A 20,400-nucleotide genomic window follows, 5' to 3' on the forward strand; every position below is an offset into this window, starting at 1 on the left:
CAACTGCTCCATCACGACTGAAGTGGAAGGGGATCTTTGTACCAAAGCAACTACACACACAGAGTCCAAGCATTTGACTTAATTTACCTCCTGTTGTTCTGTCTGGCTGGCTAAGTGCTCAGTGTTCAAAAGGTGCTTCTGCAAGGGTTCCTCAGGGATCCCGTTACAGATCAGCTCGCCATCTCTAATTGCTGCAGGCGCGAGTAACGGGGGTGGAAGCCGGTACTGGGACTTTATAGCATCAGGAACCTACAGTGTGGAGAAAGAAGATCACACATGAGAACAATTACTCAAGAATGACTAGTTAAACCAAGTGCTTGATCAGCACTAAACTTTGCATTTGCTGCTTTCTCACCCAAAGGAACCCTGCAGATACATTGGAAGTATCAAGGACTGAGTACTTTAAATTGATGTAGCCATGCTGAAATTAATAGGTTTTATTCCCTTAGGTCAGGCATGACTTTGGTACAACATGGTGGCTACAGCATAAGAGAAATCACGATAAAACAGCCAAGGGAAGTCTGTATGGTAGTTATCAGGCATCCTGGCAAACAACACAGCCCCAAATCTGACTGTAGGGCCACCTTCTGGAAGTTTTGTGTTGTACCTTCTATGCTTGTGCTAGATTTAAGGGTTTACTTGTAATAATTGAGCCTTATACTTGAAGAGATCTTCTTAAATCCTACAGGTACGGAATGCTGACTCCCAGATCTCTCACCAACACAATCATTCAGACTGCCTTCTTCCTCCTGCCCCAAGGAGTATGCTGGTTTCCCTTCCAAACTAAAACACATACACAGGGGTTTTCACCCACCACTCCTTGCTACACTTACCTTCAGACCTTTCCTCTTCACTGACTGAAGAACTCTGCGATTCGGAGGGTGTTTCTTATGGATTCGGTTTAAGAAATCCACTTTGACAACGTGCTGAGATATGGTGTCCTGGAACCGGTCAAATACTCGGCACCGATTACTCAGGGTCAAGTTCTTCTGGTTCAGCTGGGTGATCAGATAATGCCACAGGAGTTAGGGATCTGCAGGTCACTCTAAGGCACCCTAAGACTTTCATAATGCCTCGTAGCACTGGCAATACAGCATCAGCTCAGCTTTGGACTATTTGTTTCCTGCAGCACTAACCATTTCTGTTAAAGGGCACATTGCTGGAGATGAATACAAAAGCATTTAGAGGCCGACTAAGCAGTATCAATGCTCTCAGAAGCAGTTTGTCTGGGAAAAAGCTCTTTGTTTCAGCCCCCTGTTTCCTGAGTATTTAAGTCTCAAGTACACTGCTTTTTCAAAAATGAAAACTCCCTCTTGGAATGAAACTTTTTTGGGTTAAGCATGCAAAGAATTACTTCCCCCTATTTGTAGCACTGTGCTGCTTTGTATCCCAGTTCTGGAAGCTCATCTAGATCTTAAAGAGTCCAGTCAAAAACCAGACAAGCTGTCAGTGAGCCACAATCTGAGCTGTCAGCTTCAGTTACAGGAAGGAGTTCCCCCATCTTTATATCTTATTGCAGAGACCAGCATCATATTCCTTTGGAGAGTGTGTTGCTTGCAGCAGGAGCTTTACAAGCGTTACAGGGAGCAATAAGAGCTCAGAAGCTGTTTTACATTTGTTGTGCTTTGTCCTTTAATGGACCTGCCAGGTTCCTCTCCAGCATCCGGTTACCATACTGCAATCATAGTCCTGCTTACCACCACGTGTTCTATGTGATTTGGGCACATCCATCTACCCAGAGGCATGGCAGTGAGCGGTGGCTCCAGACAATCCATGTGGAACAGGAGTGGGCAATAATCACACTGGATTAGAGGTGCCACTCTGCAACTCCTGAGAAGAGAGAGCCAAATCTTATTCCCTGTACAGAGTATAAATAGAACATTCAGACAAGCTTGGCTGACCACTTCAGTTTATCCTCTACACTGTTCTTTGCAACAAAAAGTAGGATTTCTGATTTGTAACTTGATCTGTATAGACCTTCTTTAAGATCCACTTGAGGCAAAAGCCTTTATTTGAAGCAAAATTCAGAGATCAAAAGGAAATCTCAGATTTAGGTAATTACAAGTTTCCTTGGAGGAATCATGTGTGATGCTGGGACGTGTACATCAACAAGATGTTCTCAAAACAAGTCTCAAACTCCAGGAAAAAAACCTACATCTGAATCCCCAGGCTTTAAAAAAGCCTTTGCTCTATGACAAAGTCATCAGTTGTTCTCCACAAAAGCCCACCTGAATCCCCATTCCACTTCGAGAATTTCACTCTGACTGGGTTTCTGAAATGAAGGTTTCATTTCCACTGACATTTTGAATTGGGGTTGATCTATGAATTTTTTTATGCAGAGTTACAAAACCCATCAGTATTTTGGACTGGTTTTCAGATTTACAATTTCAGCACAATATTCCTATTTGCCCTGGGCTTATAAATCTCTCAGTAGATTTCTATTTCCTAAAGGTCACCTCCTCACACACTTCCTTCACAAACCATAAACAAACATCACCATTTACCAAACCACCATCATTTTAGAATATTTCTTTGCAGAAAAACATTGAAGACAAGATGGCTCAATCTTGTCAATCTTCAGGCTACATTTCAGAACCCTTTACAGCTGGACCTACACATGCTGTGGTGAACAGCATGTTATTAAGTAAAGATTAATATTCTCCCATTTGTTTAGAGAATTGCAAGTAAATAATGAAAGAGAATGGAAAAGGAAACAGGTAATCTACTTTTTTCAGCAAGAACTTTGCTCCTGTGAAGGATGCAGCTACACTGAACAGCTTCCTGAAAGAACAAGTACCTGTTGCATGTGAAGCAGACCTTCACCGGCAAGGGAACCAAACCATTGTGGTCTAACTCGTGTTGTGCTTTCTTGACATTCTTTCCTGTGGTTTCTTCCTTTCTCCTCCTCTTACTAGTACCTGAAAAGGAAATTTTAAAAAGCTTTGTGTTATCCACATAGTGGAGGTTTGTTTGCCTTCTGGTAGATAAATATAATCATCTCAGAAAAGTCAAAGACTGCTGCCTAAGGAACCTCTATCAACCACTAAATCTAGCCTTAAGTGACAGAGACTGTCTTTAAAGACAGATATATTTCACACTTAGTAATTTCAGTGACACCCTATACATTTAGTCACTACTTTGTTACTTTATTATTGCATCATAAATCAAAAATCAAGTATTTTGACAACTGATTCTTTTTCATATTGATGATCTAGTCCAAGGTGAGATCAACAAGCATCTATCACAAGTTCTGATGGACATGGTGTGTAGTTGCAATGTCCCCACAGATTTGAGAGGCACCTGCTGCTAGGCAGGTGGTGGAGAGCCAGAGGTACCTCTGCTTTCACCAGCGAGCACCACTGGAGCCACAACTGTCACAGAGTCAGGAGGGCAAAGAGGAAAGATGGCAGCAGGATGCAACTGCAGACATCTTCACTATCAGCAGACAAGGCCCTGCTCACCTGGAAGTGCTGTGGTGCAGGTCAGTTCATTCGGCAGCTGGAACTGCGTTGGGTTCCTTTCCATGGCAGCAGCAATAAGAAGCTCAAAGGGTCGCTTCAGCTGGGGCTGCCCACAGTCCATTTCTGCAATGGCAGAGTCATCATCCACGTCAATTATGTCCTCATCCACATCATTCTGCTCAGAGTTGGGGGTCTCGGTGCTGGCATTGGATGTGGGAGTGCCAGGCCGGCTCGCTCTCCTTTCCAAGATCCTGGCATGCGCATTAGCCCTGATGCTGCTGCTAGACCTGTCCAACAGGTCTGCGTCACTGGTGGGGGAGGTGGTCCTTTTCCCAGATTTGTCCACCAATCCATTTACCTGCCCCAGCTCTTTCTTCTGTTCTCGCTTCTGCACGACATGAATAGGCAGGCTTATCATGGAGGCCACAAACAAAGCACATCAACCTTGACAAATATGCGATTGAAGACAAAGAGCATCTGAAAACGCTTGAGCCACGCGCTACAACTTCCCCCTTGCAGTCATCAGAGCCTCGAGCAAGAACAGTCTGATGGCAGCTAAGGTACAGGTGACACAACAGCTGAAGAGAACCAAGCATGGGGAAGAACATTACCATGTGTCTTTCCTTTCAGGGTAGCTATACTTGAGTCCAGATCAGGACATTTCACAGCATCTAGTCCTAAACATTTGACAAATCACACAATTGTTTACTTTGCTACCAACACTGAGAAACTCCACAGCAAACTGTTCACTGTTGATGCACTTTACTAACCCTGGCACTGCATACAAACCCATCAGAGGTTGAGAAGGTCAGCTGGAGAATACAAGCACAACATACAAACGACATTCTGCTATCTCCTGAGGACAGGAATCTTGAACAAGGTGCAGCAGAGGAAAACTATAGATTGCCATCACCACAAGATCCATTTTGCAACAGGAGGAAATGCTGCATGGCCTGGGATGGGCAACTGTGCACTGTTCCAGCATCACTCATATGGAGGAACCAATCTACTCCATCACTAACATGGTCTGCAAAGTGTTTTCAAGCAATTTTTAATACAGAAAAGTTGGGGATTTTCTCCTTTTCTCTCTCTTTTTACTTTTTTATTTGTTTTTCGATTTGTGACCTTCATTTCTATTGTTGGCAGATGGCTGAGCAGTACCCTGGAAACATAACAAGGCAATCACTTCAGGAACAAAAGGCTGAGCACACAGTTTTCTTCCAATCTGTTTTGGGTGTCACTTCAAGGGAACAGTTGCTAGATAGCTTGGTGCAGTTTCTAAACCCTCTGCTAGGCAGCCCTACGTGGTCACAGCAATAAGATGTTTACATTGTGCAAGACAGCTTCCTGGAGAAAGAGCATCAAGGCAAAAAAAAAAAAAGACAAGCTACAATATTGCCCAATCATCTCCTTCCCATCCTGTTCAACAGCCCAGGAAATCATAACTCACTGTGATTTCACCCTCTGCTGATGTACAACTGCTGTGAAGTCACTCTTCTAAAAAACACATATTAAGTAGAATCAGAGCCCTGATGGCAAAGCTGTATTAACGTGACTCCCATTCTGCCTGTAGACAGCTCACCTCCTTGAGCACAGGAGCCATTCCCATTTCCTCTGTGCCTCAGCTCTACCTTCTTTCCAGAAATGGAGGGGGAAGGAAAACAGTTTAAAAGGCACAGATTGACAAGAAGGTATCAGGCACTTCAGTTTTACCTCCTAGAAGTGAGGTTAAAATATCCCAAGGGTCTCACCAAGACCCCTTAGGTTTCTTTAATCCCTTTCCTAACAAAACCCTTTGCAAACATGAGCACAAAGCAGCAGCTCTGGTTGTCTGAGTACACACGAAGGGAGAGGCAGGTATAAACCACAGGATTCAGGTTTCAGAGGGCCAGTTGGAAGGGCAGGGGCTGTGTCTGTTCTGAGGCTTTACCTTGCGGCGCACGGTGCAGCGGTGGCACATCCACTCCCCCGGGGGCAGCATCTCCTCGCTGAGCGGAGGGTTGCTACAAGAGAAACACAAAGCAAAGCTTTACTGTTATTTACTGTCATTTCTGGAACTCTTCTCACGTACACAGCCAGAGCCAGGGCAGCTCTGCGGTTCCACTCCCAGGCACTTCCTTTAATTTATGGTGAAGCTCCCTGGATTCGCTCTCCCATACATCCACTTAGCCAGACACCTCCAAGAAGCCAGTCTTCCATGACACCCATCTCAGCTCCACGGTTTCAGAGCACTCTCAGACTTGAACAGCAAAGATAAATGGAAGATTCACTGGTGTGCCACACACATACCTCCCCCCAGACCTCCTTAAATAACTTGATTACTCCATGTGAGACCACACAGATTCCCATGCAGCAAGCACAGTCATACATCCCTGGATTTGCAATGAGTCCAACTGAACGAGCTGCCATGAGGGCTACCCACCATCTCTCCCATGTACTCCATCCCTGGGCACACTTACTTAATGGTAGAAACCACCTTCTATCTTAAGACAACCCAAATACTCTTAAAAGTGTCACCATATCCAGCTTGCCTTGGCTACGAAGCATAGGATACATCCTACTCACATGGATCTGCACTTACTATAAAAGCTGTATCACAGTGAAATGACATTCTCATTTTGATGCTAGAAATAAACCAAAGCAAATTAGACTAAGGAGTAAGGAGGACTATTTTGAGAAACACTTTTCCTCAGTAAAAGGCAGAGCAGCATATGTTAGATGATACACTTTCCTTACAGATCCTACTACTAACTCAAGTACTTTCCAACACCTCTTTATCATTAAGATTTGTTATTTGAGCAAACTGCTGACTGTGACAGGGAAAATGTACCTGCTGGCAAAAACCAGCCATTTACCATGCAGTGTGGCTTAAGATAATACTTTTAAAAGTTCTCCTGATTTTGCTAGAGGCAGCTCTTAGCAAGTCTGCTCTGAAGCTCCATTTCCCACTGACTGGGGAACAGATTTCAAGGATCCACTGGGACTGACTGGGTTACAAGGGATCAAGAAGTACAGTAGCTTGTAAGACTGGCCCAAGAAAGCTACACAAGCATGGGAAGCTAGATGTTGGCTCATGGCAGGAGTCTCTATACTGTTTATTGCACCTACAAATACCCAACCAAATCCAAGTTAAGCTTTCCAGTCTCCAGCCCTGACAAGCCAGGGAGGATGAGATGCACACTTGCTGGCTGGGAAGAGCTGTGCTCTGCAGCAAAGGGAGAGGCTGTCTTCCTCGAGAATCTTGCTCCTAGCACAGGGAAATGGCACAGGATCCCAGCCCAGGCTCCCAAGCCTGGACTGTGAAAACAAACACACTTCCTTTGTTTAAACAGAGTCCCGGCGAGCCTTGCCCCGAGCTCGCCCTGTGCCAGCACTGCCTCTGCAGGTACTGCAGCCACCCGGGGTCACACTCCCTCTGGCAACACTGTGCCTGGAAGATGAAGGAAGAACACAGCAAGAACCAGGCTGGTAATAACCTCAGCATTTCTGGTGTCAGGCTCTGGGGAATTCAGTAGAGCCAACACATCTGGCAGCCATTTTGAGGAGGAGTGCAGGGTTTCAGAGGCCTCCGTGTTCCAGGCGCTCCAGAAACGCAGCGCTCTGCATATATGCACTGACATACCTGCAGCTTATGTTTCTCATTTCCTGGAGGGCTTGGATGAACAAGAGATCAGGCTCTAGATGAGAGCACCAAAGCCTCCACTACTGGCTGCTCCACCTCAAACGCTTGGATGAAGCAGTAGCTCCCTGCCCCAAACTAATCTTTTGCTAACAGAAGCAGGGAAGGGGGGTAGAAGGAGGAGAGTAACAAATGATCCCCGTGTGCTTGCTGCAGCATAAATCCAGCTGAATCCTAAGGTGCATCCTGCAACAGCTCAGGTTTTACTCTTGCTAGAAAACCAGCTCTTAGATCTGCCTCTACAGCAAGTATGGATTCATGTGGCCCATTCCCCTCTCCTCTCCCAACACCCCAGGGCACAAAAACCACAGCCTTTGATTTGTTCCTAGTGAAATTTCACCCTCTGAAGCTCCCGACGAGCGTGCCTGAACCGCTGGGAACACGTCTGCCCCATTCCGAGTGCGGCGTGCCAGGGATCCGCGCGCTGCCAGATGCCTCCGGTTATTTGTTTTAACTGTTACCTCAATCTTACGCATTTTACAATGAAACAATTAATACCACGGTGAACCTCGAGAGACGCCTGGAAGAGTCAGAACAGGTTTCTTCTGCAAGTATGTATGTTATTGTCCCATTTGCTGGGTTTGAAGCATGAAATCCTACATACTCTGTACTATTAAAGAAGCATTTTAATGAATGCTGCTACCCAAAGGCCTGTGGAAGGAGGGGGAAAGATTCGTTTCAGGGCAGCAGAAAGGTTTTAGTGCTCAGATAAACCTCCTGAGGTTTTCTGCTCACTGGCAGGGCCTAGCTGCAATAGCAAGTGTATTAAAAGACTGATTCTGCCTCTCCTGGTTAATGAACTGTTCATCAAGGCAGCTCACCATGCTAACAAAGACTGATGAAGGCTGCTCCTGCACTGCTGGCCTCGCAGCAAGCAGAGAGCACTGCCTGGGTCTCAGCAGAAAGCCAGGGAAGCGCTAAAGAATGCTGTTTTAATTGACTAGGTATGACCACATTCTTCAACCTTTTACTGTAAGCATAAAAGAAACGGATTTTTAAATCTGAGCAAGATACTTGATCTTCATAAGCAAGGTAAGAATTAGCACTTTGGCACGAGCACCAGAGCCCTTTTCTCCCTATCTTTCATGGGTTCATTAGCATGCACAGCTCCAGCCGCCAGTGTTTGCTGCCAACAGGACCTGGAATTGTACAGCTCCCAATTTATCTTCGGTTACAACACATCTCCTTTCAACTACACACCAGTCAGTTGCACTTTTCAGGACATTTTCACTAACCCTTCATTTCAGAAAGTTTCCCCTTCTGTCATCACAGACAAGAGTGGTGGCCTCTGCTGTTTACCTGGGGGGTTTGGTGTGACCCAAATCAAACCTGCTCAGCAGAATGTGTTTCTGCATTTAAAACAAAGACAGCTCTGAAAAACACAGGCTGACTTAAAAACAGCTGGAAGACTAACTCATACAAAGCCTCTGAAAATTAAAGGAGATGTTTATCACTGCCTAGTCAAAAACCACTACACGGCCTATGAAGTCACTTGCCATATAATATCTGTATCAGGGCTTTTTCTCAGAAAATTAACTATCTCCTGAAATTCCTATCAGATGCATTATCAAGCATTGCTCTATCCCTTAAATAAAACTTAAATGGCTATGACAAAATAAAAAAAAATTTCAAGAGCATATTAGGAGTTTTTATCAAGCAAACAATAGCATGAAGCCACTTAGCTTTTCAATTTCACACTCTGGGGCTCTCATACATCAGAAGCCTGTTGTCAAGTCTAAATCCTGTAATTACTCCTCACTTTGCTGACCTCAATAAATAGGTAAACAAGTGCTCCAAGGAATGGCACCTTCTCCAATACAAACTGGGCCGTAGCTCTCAAAGGAACCAGTTATAAGCAGACCTGAGGTTATTTACACACTGCATTCCTGGCCATCTTGCGTCAAAGGCACGTTGACACTACTTTTGGACCCACCAGGATACAGCCAGCTACCAGCTGGGATAATGGTGGCAGGAAAACAAACCAGTGCCTGGTGAAGCTTTCTTCAATAACTTCTCTTTCATGTCAGTTGTTTTCAACAATTGGACTTAAATATTTTTTTTTCCTGTGCGGAGGAAAAATAGTAACACCATGAAAAAATGTAAGCAAACACATTTTTTCCTTCTCAGGAAACTTGATTAACTGACCAAGGCTCAGTGACAGGATGATAATGAAGGATGCTAGATATGTTTGCCAGATAAGGGAAAAAGGCTTTCAACTCTTCTATGGGACTCCTATTTATCCCTATGATGGATAGAGCTACAGCTGTTCCACCAGCTTCATAAAGAACAAGGCTCCCTGGCTTCCTACAGCAGGGCCTCAATGGCAGCTAAAACAAACCAGGAAACCAACCTCACTGTCAGGGCTTTACAAGAGCCCCATTGAGAAACAGGGAAAGTTGCATCATTTACAAATTCAGCTTTTTGGAACATTTTTACTGTGCCCAAGTTACATACTTCTGCTCACAGCTGCTCCCAAAGCCGGCTGGAGGAGGACACCTGGAAGCCTGAGCCTCTACCTTAGACAGAATAAAACCACACCAAACAAGCCAACAGCTGCAGCCTGCAGCAAGTTCCTCCCCACTGCTACTCCCTTCCCCTCCTCTTTTACTCTTGCATCAACACAAAGCTCCTGAAGACAGAAGTCAGATTTCAATTACCTCAAAGGTGATTATTTGGAAAACTATCAGCTCCCTCCTCTCCTCCACTGTTCTTCCTCAAATTATTCAGTGAAGTCTCCAAGTTCTGCTCATTAACATGGATAAATTGTGACACTCAGCTGTACAACAATAATCTTCCTGAAAAAGCCAAAGATTTCTCAAGCACCAATGCAGAGACCACCAAACTTCAGATAAGCCTAGCACAATTTTTGTTCTTTACAGACCTCTAAGCATGAGCTGATCACATTGAAACTAACAGTTTCAGCAACTTTCTGGCCTCAATTAGGTTCACACTGTTTATAAGTTATACTTATTTTAAGCCAGCAGCACAATTCACATTAACTACAGAGCATCACACACTATACTTCTACCTGTGGTGCAACAACTCCTGAGGGAACTTGTAAAAAAAGCTTGACAGCAGGCAGCACAACTTTGTTTACACTGAAGTGAAAGTCTTGAGCATGGACATAAGAAATTCTAAATGAGCAACATCCAGCAAGGACTCCTGGACACACCAAACAGGTCAGGACAGGATTATTTTGGCTGCCACTATGCAAGGAAGGGAACCAAAATGACAGTTTCACAGGTCACCAATTATCCCATCATCTGGAACGCTGCATGTGCTTAGTGTGCATCTTTCCAACAGCATGGCCAGAGCTGGAAATAAGGGTTCAGCAACAGACAGAAAACAGAGGCAGGATTAAAACACCATTATATGGGCAGACAGCAAGGAATAAGATGTATCCAAGGAAAAAATAAAGATACACTACACTATCTACATGATGCTACAAGAGTGGAGGAAGACTTGAACTCTTCAGGGTTTAAGTAGCAGCTCTGCTGGGTATGCCAGATCCCAAAATTTCCTTCACTGTGCGCTCATTTTTACTACCTAGACCTGCCAGTGTGTTCAACATTTCAAGGGCTTGGCCAGCAGTCCCAGGCTCTGGCAGCAGCATCACTGTGCTCCTAAGAACCAGGTACCATCTCATGAGTGTATCATAAATGCTGTGGGTATTCTGTGAATTTCAATGTCTATGAACTTATTTACCTGAATCCATCAAACCACTCCTGCTACTCCCATCCTGGGAAGAGAACCTCATGGAAGCAGGTGTTTATCTACCTTACCTCAGCTCCCTTCCTCCCTCCTCCCTGTGCCCTCGAGCACAGGCAGGCCTGAAGCTCATGGGGAATCAGGGAAGTATCCACCAAGGCATGAAGCAGAAGTTTTTTGCCTCCAACCTGATGAGCAGGAGGGCCCAATAAACTGGATAAGCTGCATGTAAACATGTGATCACCTGATGTAATTAGTTCCTTCTATTTATAGAAAGAACCTGGCCCACAGAGACCATTCCCTAGACAACCTGTTAGTTATTACCTTCATTAATGTCCAGCTGACAAAAAATTAAAGGAAGTACTTTTTTTTAAGATACCAAATTTCCACACATAGGTAAACACATACATATATAAAAACAAATATGTATTAAAGAGTGTGTAGTACCACCAGAACTGCAGTGAGGGGTTTTGATTATTATTTTTTTAATTAGTTTGACTGGTTATGAACTCTGATATTTGAGACATATTTGCCTAGGGAACCATCCAGCTTTGTATTTATAAGCAGAAACCATGGAAGTTGATAGAAGAATTGTTGACTTTGAAAAATGTGGGTCAGACACAGAAATTCAGACATTTTGCACATCCTGACTCCTGTTTCTTTCCCAGGCATCACTCATGCCTGTGCTGCAGACAATGGTAACAATAGCCTGAATTCAATGTCCAGGTTCATTATTAAGTGTTCAGGTCTTTATAGCACCATCTTCTTAACAGATTAGAAGTCATCTTCTCAAAGCAGGATGACACATAGGGCAGCATCAGGGAAAAGAAAGGAGGCTGAGGAACAACACAGCCCTGGTGAGAATCACTTCATCCAATTCTGTCTTTAAAGAACAATAAATGAAGAGACATCTCTGGTGGGAAAAAAAATAATGAAAACACAGGTCTGAGAGGTTTCTGAGAAGTGAACACATTCAGCCCCAGCCATACTGAACGTGTTCAAAGGAGACAGGGGTGAAAGGACAGCAGCAGTAAGGTGGAAAAAAGGAAAGCAGCACATCAGAAGAGGATGAAGGGCAGACCCATAAAAGCAAAAGCATGAATTTGTCTTCACACAGGCACAAGTGAAGTGTAATTCTGACATCTACATGTGGACTAGGCTTTCCCAAGAACGCTGGGGAAGAGAGAAAAAAGAGCAGAGACAGAAATATCCACTAAAAAAAAAAACAAAACCAACAAAAAATCCTTAGAGCAGGGCATACATTCTTTTCTGCCTTTCCAGATCACCTTCATATCTTGCTCCTGTTGCTATTCTAGACAGAGATCACTGGGAAGTTCACATGATGCCGTGCCCAAAGTCAGAGGCTGTACAGGCAGGTGTTTCACACCAATCACTAGTGCTTGCCAGAAATTCAGCATGGGGTTTTCAGCCTGCTAAATTGTATCCTCAGGCCAGTGCTTTCTGCAGGGTTCAAAGTCGGTAATCTCCAGCTCCATCTAGTTTGCTTCCAGTGATCGTGCAGAGCAGACGTCAGCAGAAATGGGTTAGAGTTGGGTTCAGGCACTCGATTCCCCCCAGCTGGCTGAGATGCTCTTTGCCTTTTGTGCTCAAGATCTGATACACCAACAGGAAGAATGATTTATACAACCTTTTTTTTTTTCTTTTCTCCCCTTCATTTTTGGCTACAGGGAGCATTTACTCCATACCCTAAAAAGGTATGTGATTGCATTACAACTGGTATCTGTCAACCCCTTTATTAAAGGGAAGCTACAATACTATTTTTACTCAGCTTACAGAGTTACTGGATACTGCAGTGTTCCTTCGAGGAAGCTGGGCAGACATCTAGTGAGCAGTGGAGCTGGAGACAGCACAAATCGATTGCTATAGGAAGGAAAAGCCAGCTCTGACAATCTGTGTCACAAAAATCACAAGTCTAGCCAGTAACCTGACGTGGCAAGATGCTTTTTGCTTACACTCACTTCTTTCATACCCCTGTAACAAAGCCATGTTATATCCCCCAGATACATTTGCATTTTCACAAGTCCAAGAGAACTTCCTGACTGGTTTAAAAAAACAAAACGAGTACATCCTTCTCACATGATTTATATTCCAACAGACAGCACTTCCTAAATATTCAGACTGTCACACTTGCTTTCAGGGAGATACACCTCCTTCCTACTCTGGAAGTAGCTGCTCCCTTTCTCCACAGCAGATTCCTGCTATTTGCTACTGACTCAAGGTTTGAGAAAGGCTGCAGAGCACAGGAAAAAGTCAAGAACCTGACACGTACCAGTGAGTCAGTCTAGCAACAAAAGCAGTTTAACATCCACTGGTGTGGGTCAATAAACGGAAGAATTTATGTTAGTGTTGAAAAACTGTTTCAGTATCGATGTTACAACTGAAATTTCAAATTGACTCTGTCTTACACAGGGAAACACAGCAACCCTGCTCTCCTGCAGGTGTTCCTCACACCACCACAACAGCACCTACAACCCAAAAAAGGCCTTTTTTGAGGGGGGGGAAATTCCTGGTTGGTCCTGATTCTTGCTAAAAATACCCAGTTCTGTCACTGACAACTGCACAGAGGCACAGCCCAGCCGGGGTGTCCTTCACACCCGTGGTAAGAGCAGTGCAGCCGGATGTCAGACATGCCAATTACCACTGCTTCCCTTTCACCACCCCACCTAAACAACACCGTGAAATGGAGAGAGACAGAGGAAAGAATTATGAGCTTTATAAGATCTTGTGCAATAAACACAGCAGTCCCCCATTCCCAACTATCAGATCTGCTGGCGGCAGTACAATCTTAACAACACTGAGCTTGTATGTGATAAAAAGACATAAGGCAGCTAAAGGAAGGTGAATATATTTACAAGATAGTGCCAAGATCTCCATAACAAACAGTCATTAGCAGATTAGTATTATGAATCTAATCCAATTAAGAATTTCCTTTGCAAATGCCTGGAGGAGCTGGAATTCCTCTGGGAAGACCTTTCCATGTTGTGAAAGGCTCCCATGAGTCATGCCTGCAGGCTGACATACCAGGAAAGACCAGCTCTGGAGCAGCAGGAACAAAGCACTGAACCCCACCTCGAAGCAAACCGCTGCAGCCTCCTGCTCCTGAGGAGTCAACTCAAAAATGGACTCACAGAGGCACAAAAAAAGGATTTCTCAGTTCCACAAGTCGTGGTTAACATAAAACTGGCACTTTCCTAAGCCAAGGTACAAAAACACAGAGAATTCTCCTTGTCCACTGTCTCCCACTGTGCCATTTTAAACAGCCTTGGAACAATGCACGTGTTTGATGCACACCAGTCCGTGTAGCAGCCATGCCTTGAAGGCAAAGCCTAAATTAAGTAGGTAAACATCCCTCTCCTCAACTTTGAATCCTTTAGAATCCCAAAGCCATGCTCCTACCACTGCACACTGATGTTGGGAACTGCAGCAGAGACCCACGGCTCAATCCCCAATTCTTGCCCACAGTGCTCACACACAGTTTAACAGGAGCAACATCCACACACACAGGTGAGAGTGGTGGTTTGCCAGTCACCCAATCACGAGTTCCTCAAATTCTTACTGTGAATGATTTGCTGAAGCCCTCAGCTGAAGTCCATAGATTTAGGCTGACCTTATCTGCCTTTGCACGGAGAGATTTAGGACAAAATAAGGAGAGTGAAAAATCTCATTGGTACAACTCTGCCGAGCAGAGCTGCCAAGACTGATCATGTTACCACATCTGCAGGCGCACACGCAGTGACCCTCCGCTGCCAGAAACCCAGCCAGGGCAATCACTTCCTCCTGCCTCGGGATCCAGCCCGGGCAGGCCCCAAGGCTCCCAAAATATCAGAGCCAGAGATACATAAAAACAAAAGTTGGGTTCTTTTAAAAGCACATACTTAAACCAATATTGTTTTAACAAAGTATCGGTTAAGATGGATACATTGAAATGTTGGGAACGGAACAGTTTACTCTGACCTTCAATATGCAATTACATAAACATTAAAGTAGGGGTTTGCCAGTCACTTACTGTTAAAAAAACCCAAACAAACAGAAAGCCTCTTACTAAAAACTTCCTTCACTTAAAACTACAAGCTTTTTTGAAGCTGTGATGTCATTCAATGTACTGAAACCCTGTTCCTAGCCACTATTAGGTAGCAAGTTTGCCTCTCCAGGACCTTCCTGGACATTCCCTACTCCTTGCAGCAGGAGATGCCTCAGACCATTGTAAGATTCACCTGAAACACCCGAGGCAGCCCAAGATGACCATTAAGGGAAGGATTAACTGAGACAATAGACTGGCCATTGTTTTTCTCCCCTCACAGACTGCATATTCATGTAAAAACCCAAAGCTAGAACAAATGCCAAAGATAAAGCAGGGAATTTTAGACAGAATAAGGTGGGGAAAGAGTTATCGATGTCCTACCAGCCAAACACAACTTTTTTCCATTCTTTGTTTGAAGCACTAAAACAATGTGACTCATAGAAAATACCAAAAATCTAGTTTAGCTTCCTCTGCTGCACTTTGCAGCTCTGTCACTCCTGTTCTTCGACACCAGCACTTGGGTGAAGACTGCCAAATCGGAGGGGAAATGAGCCAAACACTGCAAATATAAACACAAGGAGGTGTTGCAAAAAGTTTGATGGCGGCAGCAGGCCCCGGTAGGGACAGGACAGAATTCTCCCAGCACAGCAGTGAGGAAGCCCAGCTCCGAGGAACCTTTTTGCTGAGCAGGGCCACAGAACTGGCACTGTCGTTTACATAACTGGTCAGCTTTAAGGGACTGAGGTCACTCTGCCATGCCAGCAGAGCTGCACAGCCAGCGGCATGAGATTGTACAAGAGGGACTTGAACCGCAGCATTCAGCGAGGTTTGTGCTTTTGGGCTCCTCCAACCAGAAACTTGGGCAGGGAGACTTAAAAAAAAAAAAAACAAAAAGAGAGAGAAAAAAAACAAACACAAAACTGTTCTGTGCTGGTTCTCCCTCCTGTTGTCACTCCCCTCCCCCAGCTTGTTAACTAAACTTTTCCTCTCCCGGGGATCTTTCTAATCCTTCGTAATGAATTTGCAACATCAGTCACTTTGCAAACCCGCTTCAATGTGAATCAAGTTTACTACAAGCTCAAGAAAACACAGGGAATTCTAACAATCACATTGCCAGGAGGAGGATATAAATGGGAAAGAATAGAAGTAGCACTGGAAAATTGGTTTTCAATCATGTAAAGAAGGAGTATGCACTGTCCCTGGGGGCCTGGGCTAAGGCAGAACATCAGGATGGAAATGCACTCTGCACTGTTACCCAAAGCAGCAGATTGTGGGCAAACAGCAGAACCAGACACCAACTTCAGAGCCAAAAATCCCACGTCCTTCTTTCAAGAATTAGTAGAGACAAAAAACCTCTCTCTGTAGATTCAAACCTGAGGAGAGTCACCTGACCGTGATATTAATCCAAGTATGTTGAAACTAAGTATCTGGCAGGGATTTCACACTTCCCTGTATCCCTCCCACCAGGCCAGTTTATCTGCAGCCAGGCTGGAATCTTTTGGCCTCTCAGAGCACCCATAGCAGCTTCACACTGAACTAGTGACTCCAAAATGGAGTTGTGGGAAAAGCTGACACCCCAACAGAAGACTTGGGAAGTCACTTCCACCCACGTTAATTCAGGAGAGCAGTTGTGCCACAGTGTACCAACAAAACTTGTTATTTACCGCCTCAGATGTGTAACACTATCAGACTCTCAAAGTTCTGGGATCTTTGGCCAAGTGCCTTCTGTTTTCCACAGAGGACAACGGGTTTAAGTGCTAAACTGAAGTTAAGGCAAACTGCTGAAGTTTGAGGGTCACACACCTAGCAAAGCCAGCTTCCTCACCACAGGCTTAAACAACTTGATACAGAAGAACCTTCTCTATACAGGAAGGAGCAACACGAGTTCCTGGGAAGCTGAGCTGGGTTTGTTTCCAGCTGACAGCATGACTTGTGCCAATCACACCCCTGAAAATCCTTTCCTTTTATAATATAGCCCCTCCCATACAGCTGTATGGGAGCTGATTACAGCTGTAATCAACTGATCACAAACCCTAGACCAATTAAAAGCTACATTTTTTGTTATGCTGTATTGATAATAAATTCAATCTGGTACTAAAGCTCATAATAAATATTCAGAGAACAGGTAAGCTGTCAACACAAATCAGAGTGCTCCAGCAGTGCTATTCAAGTGACTCAAACCAAGTCTTGCATTACAGCTACCATTCTTTAAATAAAAAAAGGAGGCAGAAAGGAAGTTGCAAGTGCTGCCTTTATGCCTAAGTTTATACCCATAACGGAAGTTTACTTCCAGCAAAATGCAGGAGGTAATGGGAAGACACATGAAAACAAAACCTGAGCATCCCTTTGAGACAACCTAGGTCACCTGAAGGCCACAGCCAAAGGTCCAACAAAGGTCCAGGAGGAAGGAGGCAGAACAGGCCCAAGCTGGAGGCCTTCAGACAAAGCCTTTCCACACTGTGCCACCTCCCACAGCAGGGTCTGGGCTGCTGTCAAAGGGATCGTTTGAGAAACCCCAGAAGAGGCAACAAATGGGGTGAAAGAGAGTATTTAGAATTGCTCTTTCATTTCTGTTCTGAAAAGTGACTACTTGAAGATACACATATTTTTCTATAATATTTTTACATAAATTCTTATACAATTATAATGCAACTAACTCAGGCACAGCTAAAGCTTTACAGGTATCTGATTTACCCGGTTGTTTCCCACTCGCTAACTACAAAAACATCACCAAATTAAGCCATGAAATTTAGGCATGCACAAAGTGGTCTCATTTATGGTCAGACTTAACTAAGATTCAGAGTTAACTCTGCAGCCTTAGGCACAGCTCTTCCATTCCAAAATGTGAAGTTCTATCCTCGCTAGGAGAACGCTCAGGATGCACCCGAAAGCAACAACGCCCGGCAGAAGGAAAAAAACCACCCTTAAATTAAAGCTCATCAAGGACACTGGATGCAAAATAATGATAATTACTATCCTGCTAGTAAATATTAGAGGATCTGCACTACCACCACCAGTAGCACTTCCTCAGGGTAGGAGGGATGATGTCATGGCTGCATGCTACAGCATTGTCGGGTTTGCCTGGCTACACGCTGCTAACGGGACACTCCCTACAGAACTGTGACCGCACACCCAGCTCCCCTGCTATCAGCAGCCAGTTTAATAAGTGTTCTGAGACCCTCAATTAGCATAGAAATGCAGAATAGCCAGCGAGCAAATGAAAATCAGAAAAAAGCAAAGAAAAAAAAAACAAACAACAGAGGGAGGGAAAAAAAAAAGCGCAGAGGAGACAGCTGTAACAGGGTGGCAAACAAAGCTCCAAAGCATGAAAGAGAGAAAGGAATGTGGTTAAAAAATCTCCCCTAAGGAAGAATACTCTGTACTCCCAAGCTCCAGCTGTTTGACTTGCCCCGCTCCCTCCTCCACTCCATTATCCACTCTGGCTGTGCTAATTTAACACAAACCGCCCGCCTGTGTCAACTGTTGGAAGGGGGGATTTCAGGATGCATCCAAGCTCCGGGTGCAGAAAAAGGAAAAAACTTTGGGGCGGAAAGTTGAGGAGGCGCTGCTTTTGGCGTGGTGTCGCTTTGTGCCGGGAGAGCTTGGGAAGCTGCGAGGGAAGGCAGCAAGAGCCCATCCTGCTGCAGCCTCCAGCACCTCGAGCTCTGCCACCGCTTCCACACGCACCTCGGTTCCCAGCCGGCAGCCAGATCCGCATGCAGAAAGCTCTGCCTTCATCAACAAAGCCACACAACTCCCAGCAAAGAGCGCCCGGCAGCCCCCCGGCTCACGGCAGACACCCCCACGGATGAGACAAGCAGGTCGGAAGAGCAAGGAGGAAGGGAAAAAAGGAGGGAAAGGAATAAACCCGGCCAACGTTAAAGTCTGAAGGCCTGGATTTCCACGGGGAAGGTATTTTCACGTTTGAGATACTGTGGGGAGCGTTGCGAGGGTTTGGAAGTCATATATGCAGCCAAAATGGCGCTGAGAATAAAAATATAATTTAAAGGAAGGTCGCCATATTGTAAACAGTGAGGCAGGGAGACACAGAGACAGCAACCTCCATTATTCCCAGCAGCTGCAGCAGCACGGAAGCGCTGGGAACGTCAGGCCTGGTGCGGAGACGCCACCAGGGCTTCCCCCTCTCCAGCCAGGGCCCTCCGGAGGGTTCCCCGCAAGCCAGGCACCCTTGCAGAGGGGTGAGGTGGGGAAGTTTCCCGCTGGGGAGGGCGAAAGGCCGGGCAGGGGCAGCACCAAGGCAGCCAGGCCGCGCAGCCAGCGGCCTCGCTCCTCCTCCAGGCCTCTCGCCCGCTGCTCAGCACAAAAAGAAAGGAGGAGGGAGGACCCCCAACCCTCCAGAAAGCAGCCAGGGGAGGGTTCACCTCGGCCGCCGTGGATTAGCCTAAGGAGGGATGGACCCAAGCGGGGTTTGCACCTCCTTTTTGTTCCTGTCTGCTCCAGCCGGCCCCGCGTCCCCCCCCTCCCCGGGACCTAACGGGAAGCGGGAGAGGCCGGAGGGAAGGTGCTCTGGGCAGATCCGGAGGGAGAGAGCGCCAAGCCTTACCAGCACTGGAGGTGGAAAGCGGCGGGGCAGTGATCGCAGCACAGCAGATCCCCTCCTTCCTTGCAGCTATCGCAGCTATCGTGGTTAGTGGCCCTGCCACTTCGCCTGGGCTCCTTCTCGGGCCTCCTGCTCTTCTTCTCCCCATCTTCGCTCTTGGGGGGAGCCAGGAGGGCCTGGATTTGCTGCACATGCACACACAGACAGAGCGGGCTCTGAGGGGCTGCACGGACCCTGACCCAGCGCCCTTCTCCCCGTGCCCGCCGGGGGGACAGCGGCCCTGGGCCCTCCGGGAGGGGATCGGGGGGGGACAGAGCCCCGGCCGAGCCCGCCCCGCCCGCCCCGTGTCCGGCAGGGCCTCTCCGGGGGCCGGGCGCGCTGCCTCCGTCCCTCCGCATTTCCTTGTAAGGCCACGGGGCTCCGGGCTGGGGGGGTTCCCTCGCCATCTTGCAGCCCCGCTGCCCCCCCGGTCCGACCCCCCCGCCGCGTCCCGGGCCTCACCTCCATCAGCCCCCCGGAGGTGTCCAGGTCGTAGACGATCGTCTTGGTCTCCATCTTCTCCCACATTCATCCAGCCCAGGAGCGGCCCCGAGAGCCCCCCCCGGCGAGAGGGAGCGAGGCGGGGACGTGCGGCGGCCCCTCAGCGGCGGCTCCGCGTCGAGGCGGCAGGGGGGGGGCGCGGCGCGGCGGGGGCGGGCGGGCGGCGGGGCCTATCCCACGGGCCGCTGCGGCTTGCGCGTCGTCCTCCTCCTCCTCCAGCCGTGCCCGGGGGCGGCCGCGGGGGGCCCGACGCCCGCTGCCATTGCCGCGCAGGGGGTGGGTGGGTGAGGGAGGGAGGGGGCGGCGGCCCCGCGCCCGCCGCGGCCGCTCACGCACCGCGCACGCCCCGCGCACAGGCGGCGCCGACGCTCCGGGCCCCGCGCGCACGCGCACTCCGCGCCCCCGCCCC

General features: G+C 46.8%; 1 protein-coding gene across 1 annotated transcript in view; it reads right to left on the minus strand.

The window, feature by feature from the left end:
- PHF12 (PHD finger protein 12) overlaps positions 1–20,244 on the minus strand; it is a 31,636-nt gene extending 11,392 nt beyond the window's left edge. Inside the window, exons 1-8 of the mRNA XM_064729222.1 lie at positions 19,953–20,244; positions 19,455–19,636; positions 5,392–5,464; positions 3,462–3,849; positions 2,798–2,918; positions 1,698–1,830; positions 834–998; positions 88–249 (exon numbers count right to left, since the gene is read on the minus strand). Coding sequence (XP_064585292.1) covers positions 88–249; positions 834–998; positions 1,698–1,830; positions 2,798–2,918; positions 3,462–3,849; positions 5,392–5,464; positions 19,455–19,636; positions 19,953–20,018 — 1,290 coding nt within the window. The 5' untranslated portion in view covers positions 20,019–20,244. The remainder of the gene's footprint in view (positions 1–87; positions 250–833; positions 999–1,697; positions 1,831–2,797; positions 2,919–3,461; positions 3,850–5,391; positions 5,465–19,454; positions 19,637–19,952) is intronic.
- Positions 20,245–20,400: the final 156 nt, after the last annotated feature.

The sequence above is a fragment of the Zonotrichia leucophrys genome, chromosome 19 (genome assembly GCF_028769735.1).
Source record: "Zonotrichia leucophrys gambelii isolate GWCS_2022_RI chromosome 19, RI_Zleu_2.0, whole genome shotgun sequence".
Lineage (NCBI taxonomy): Eukaryota > Metazoa > Chordata > Aves > Passeriformes > Passerellidae > Zonotrichia > Zonotrichia leucophrys.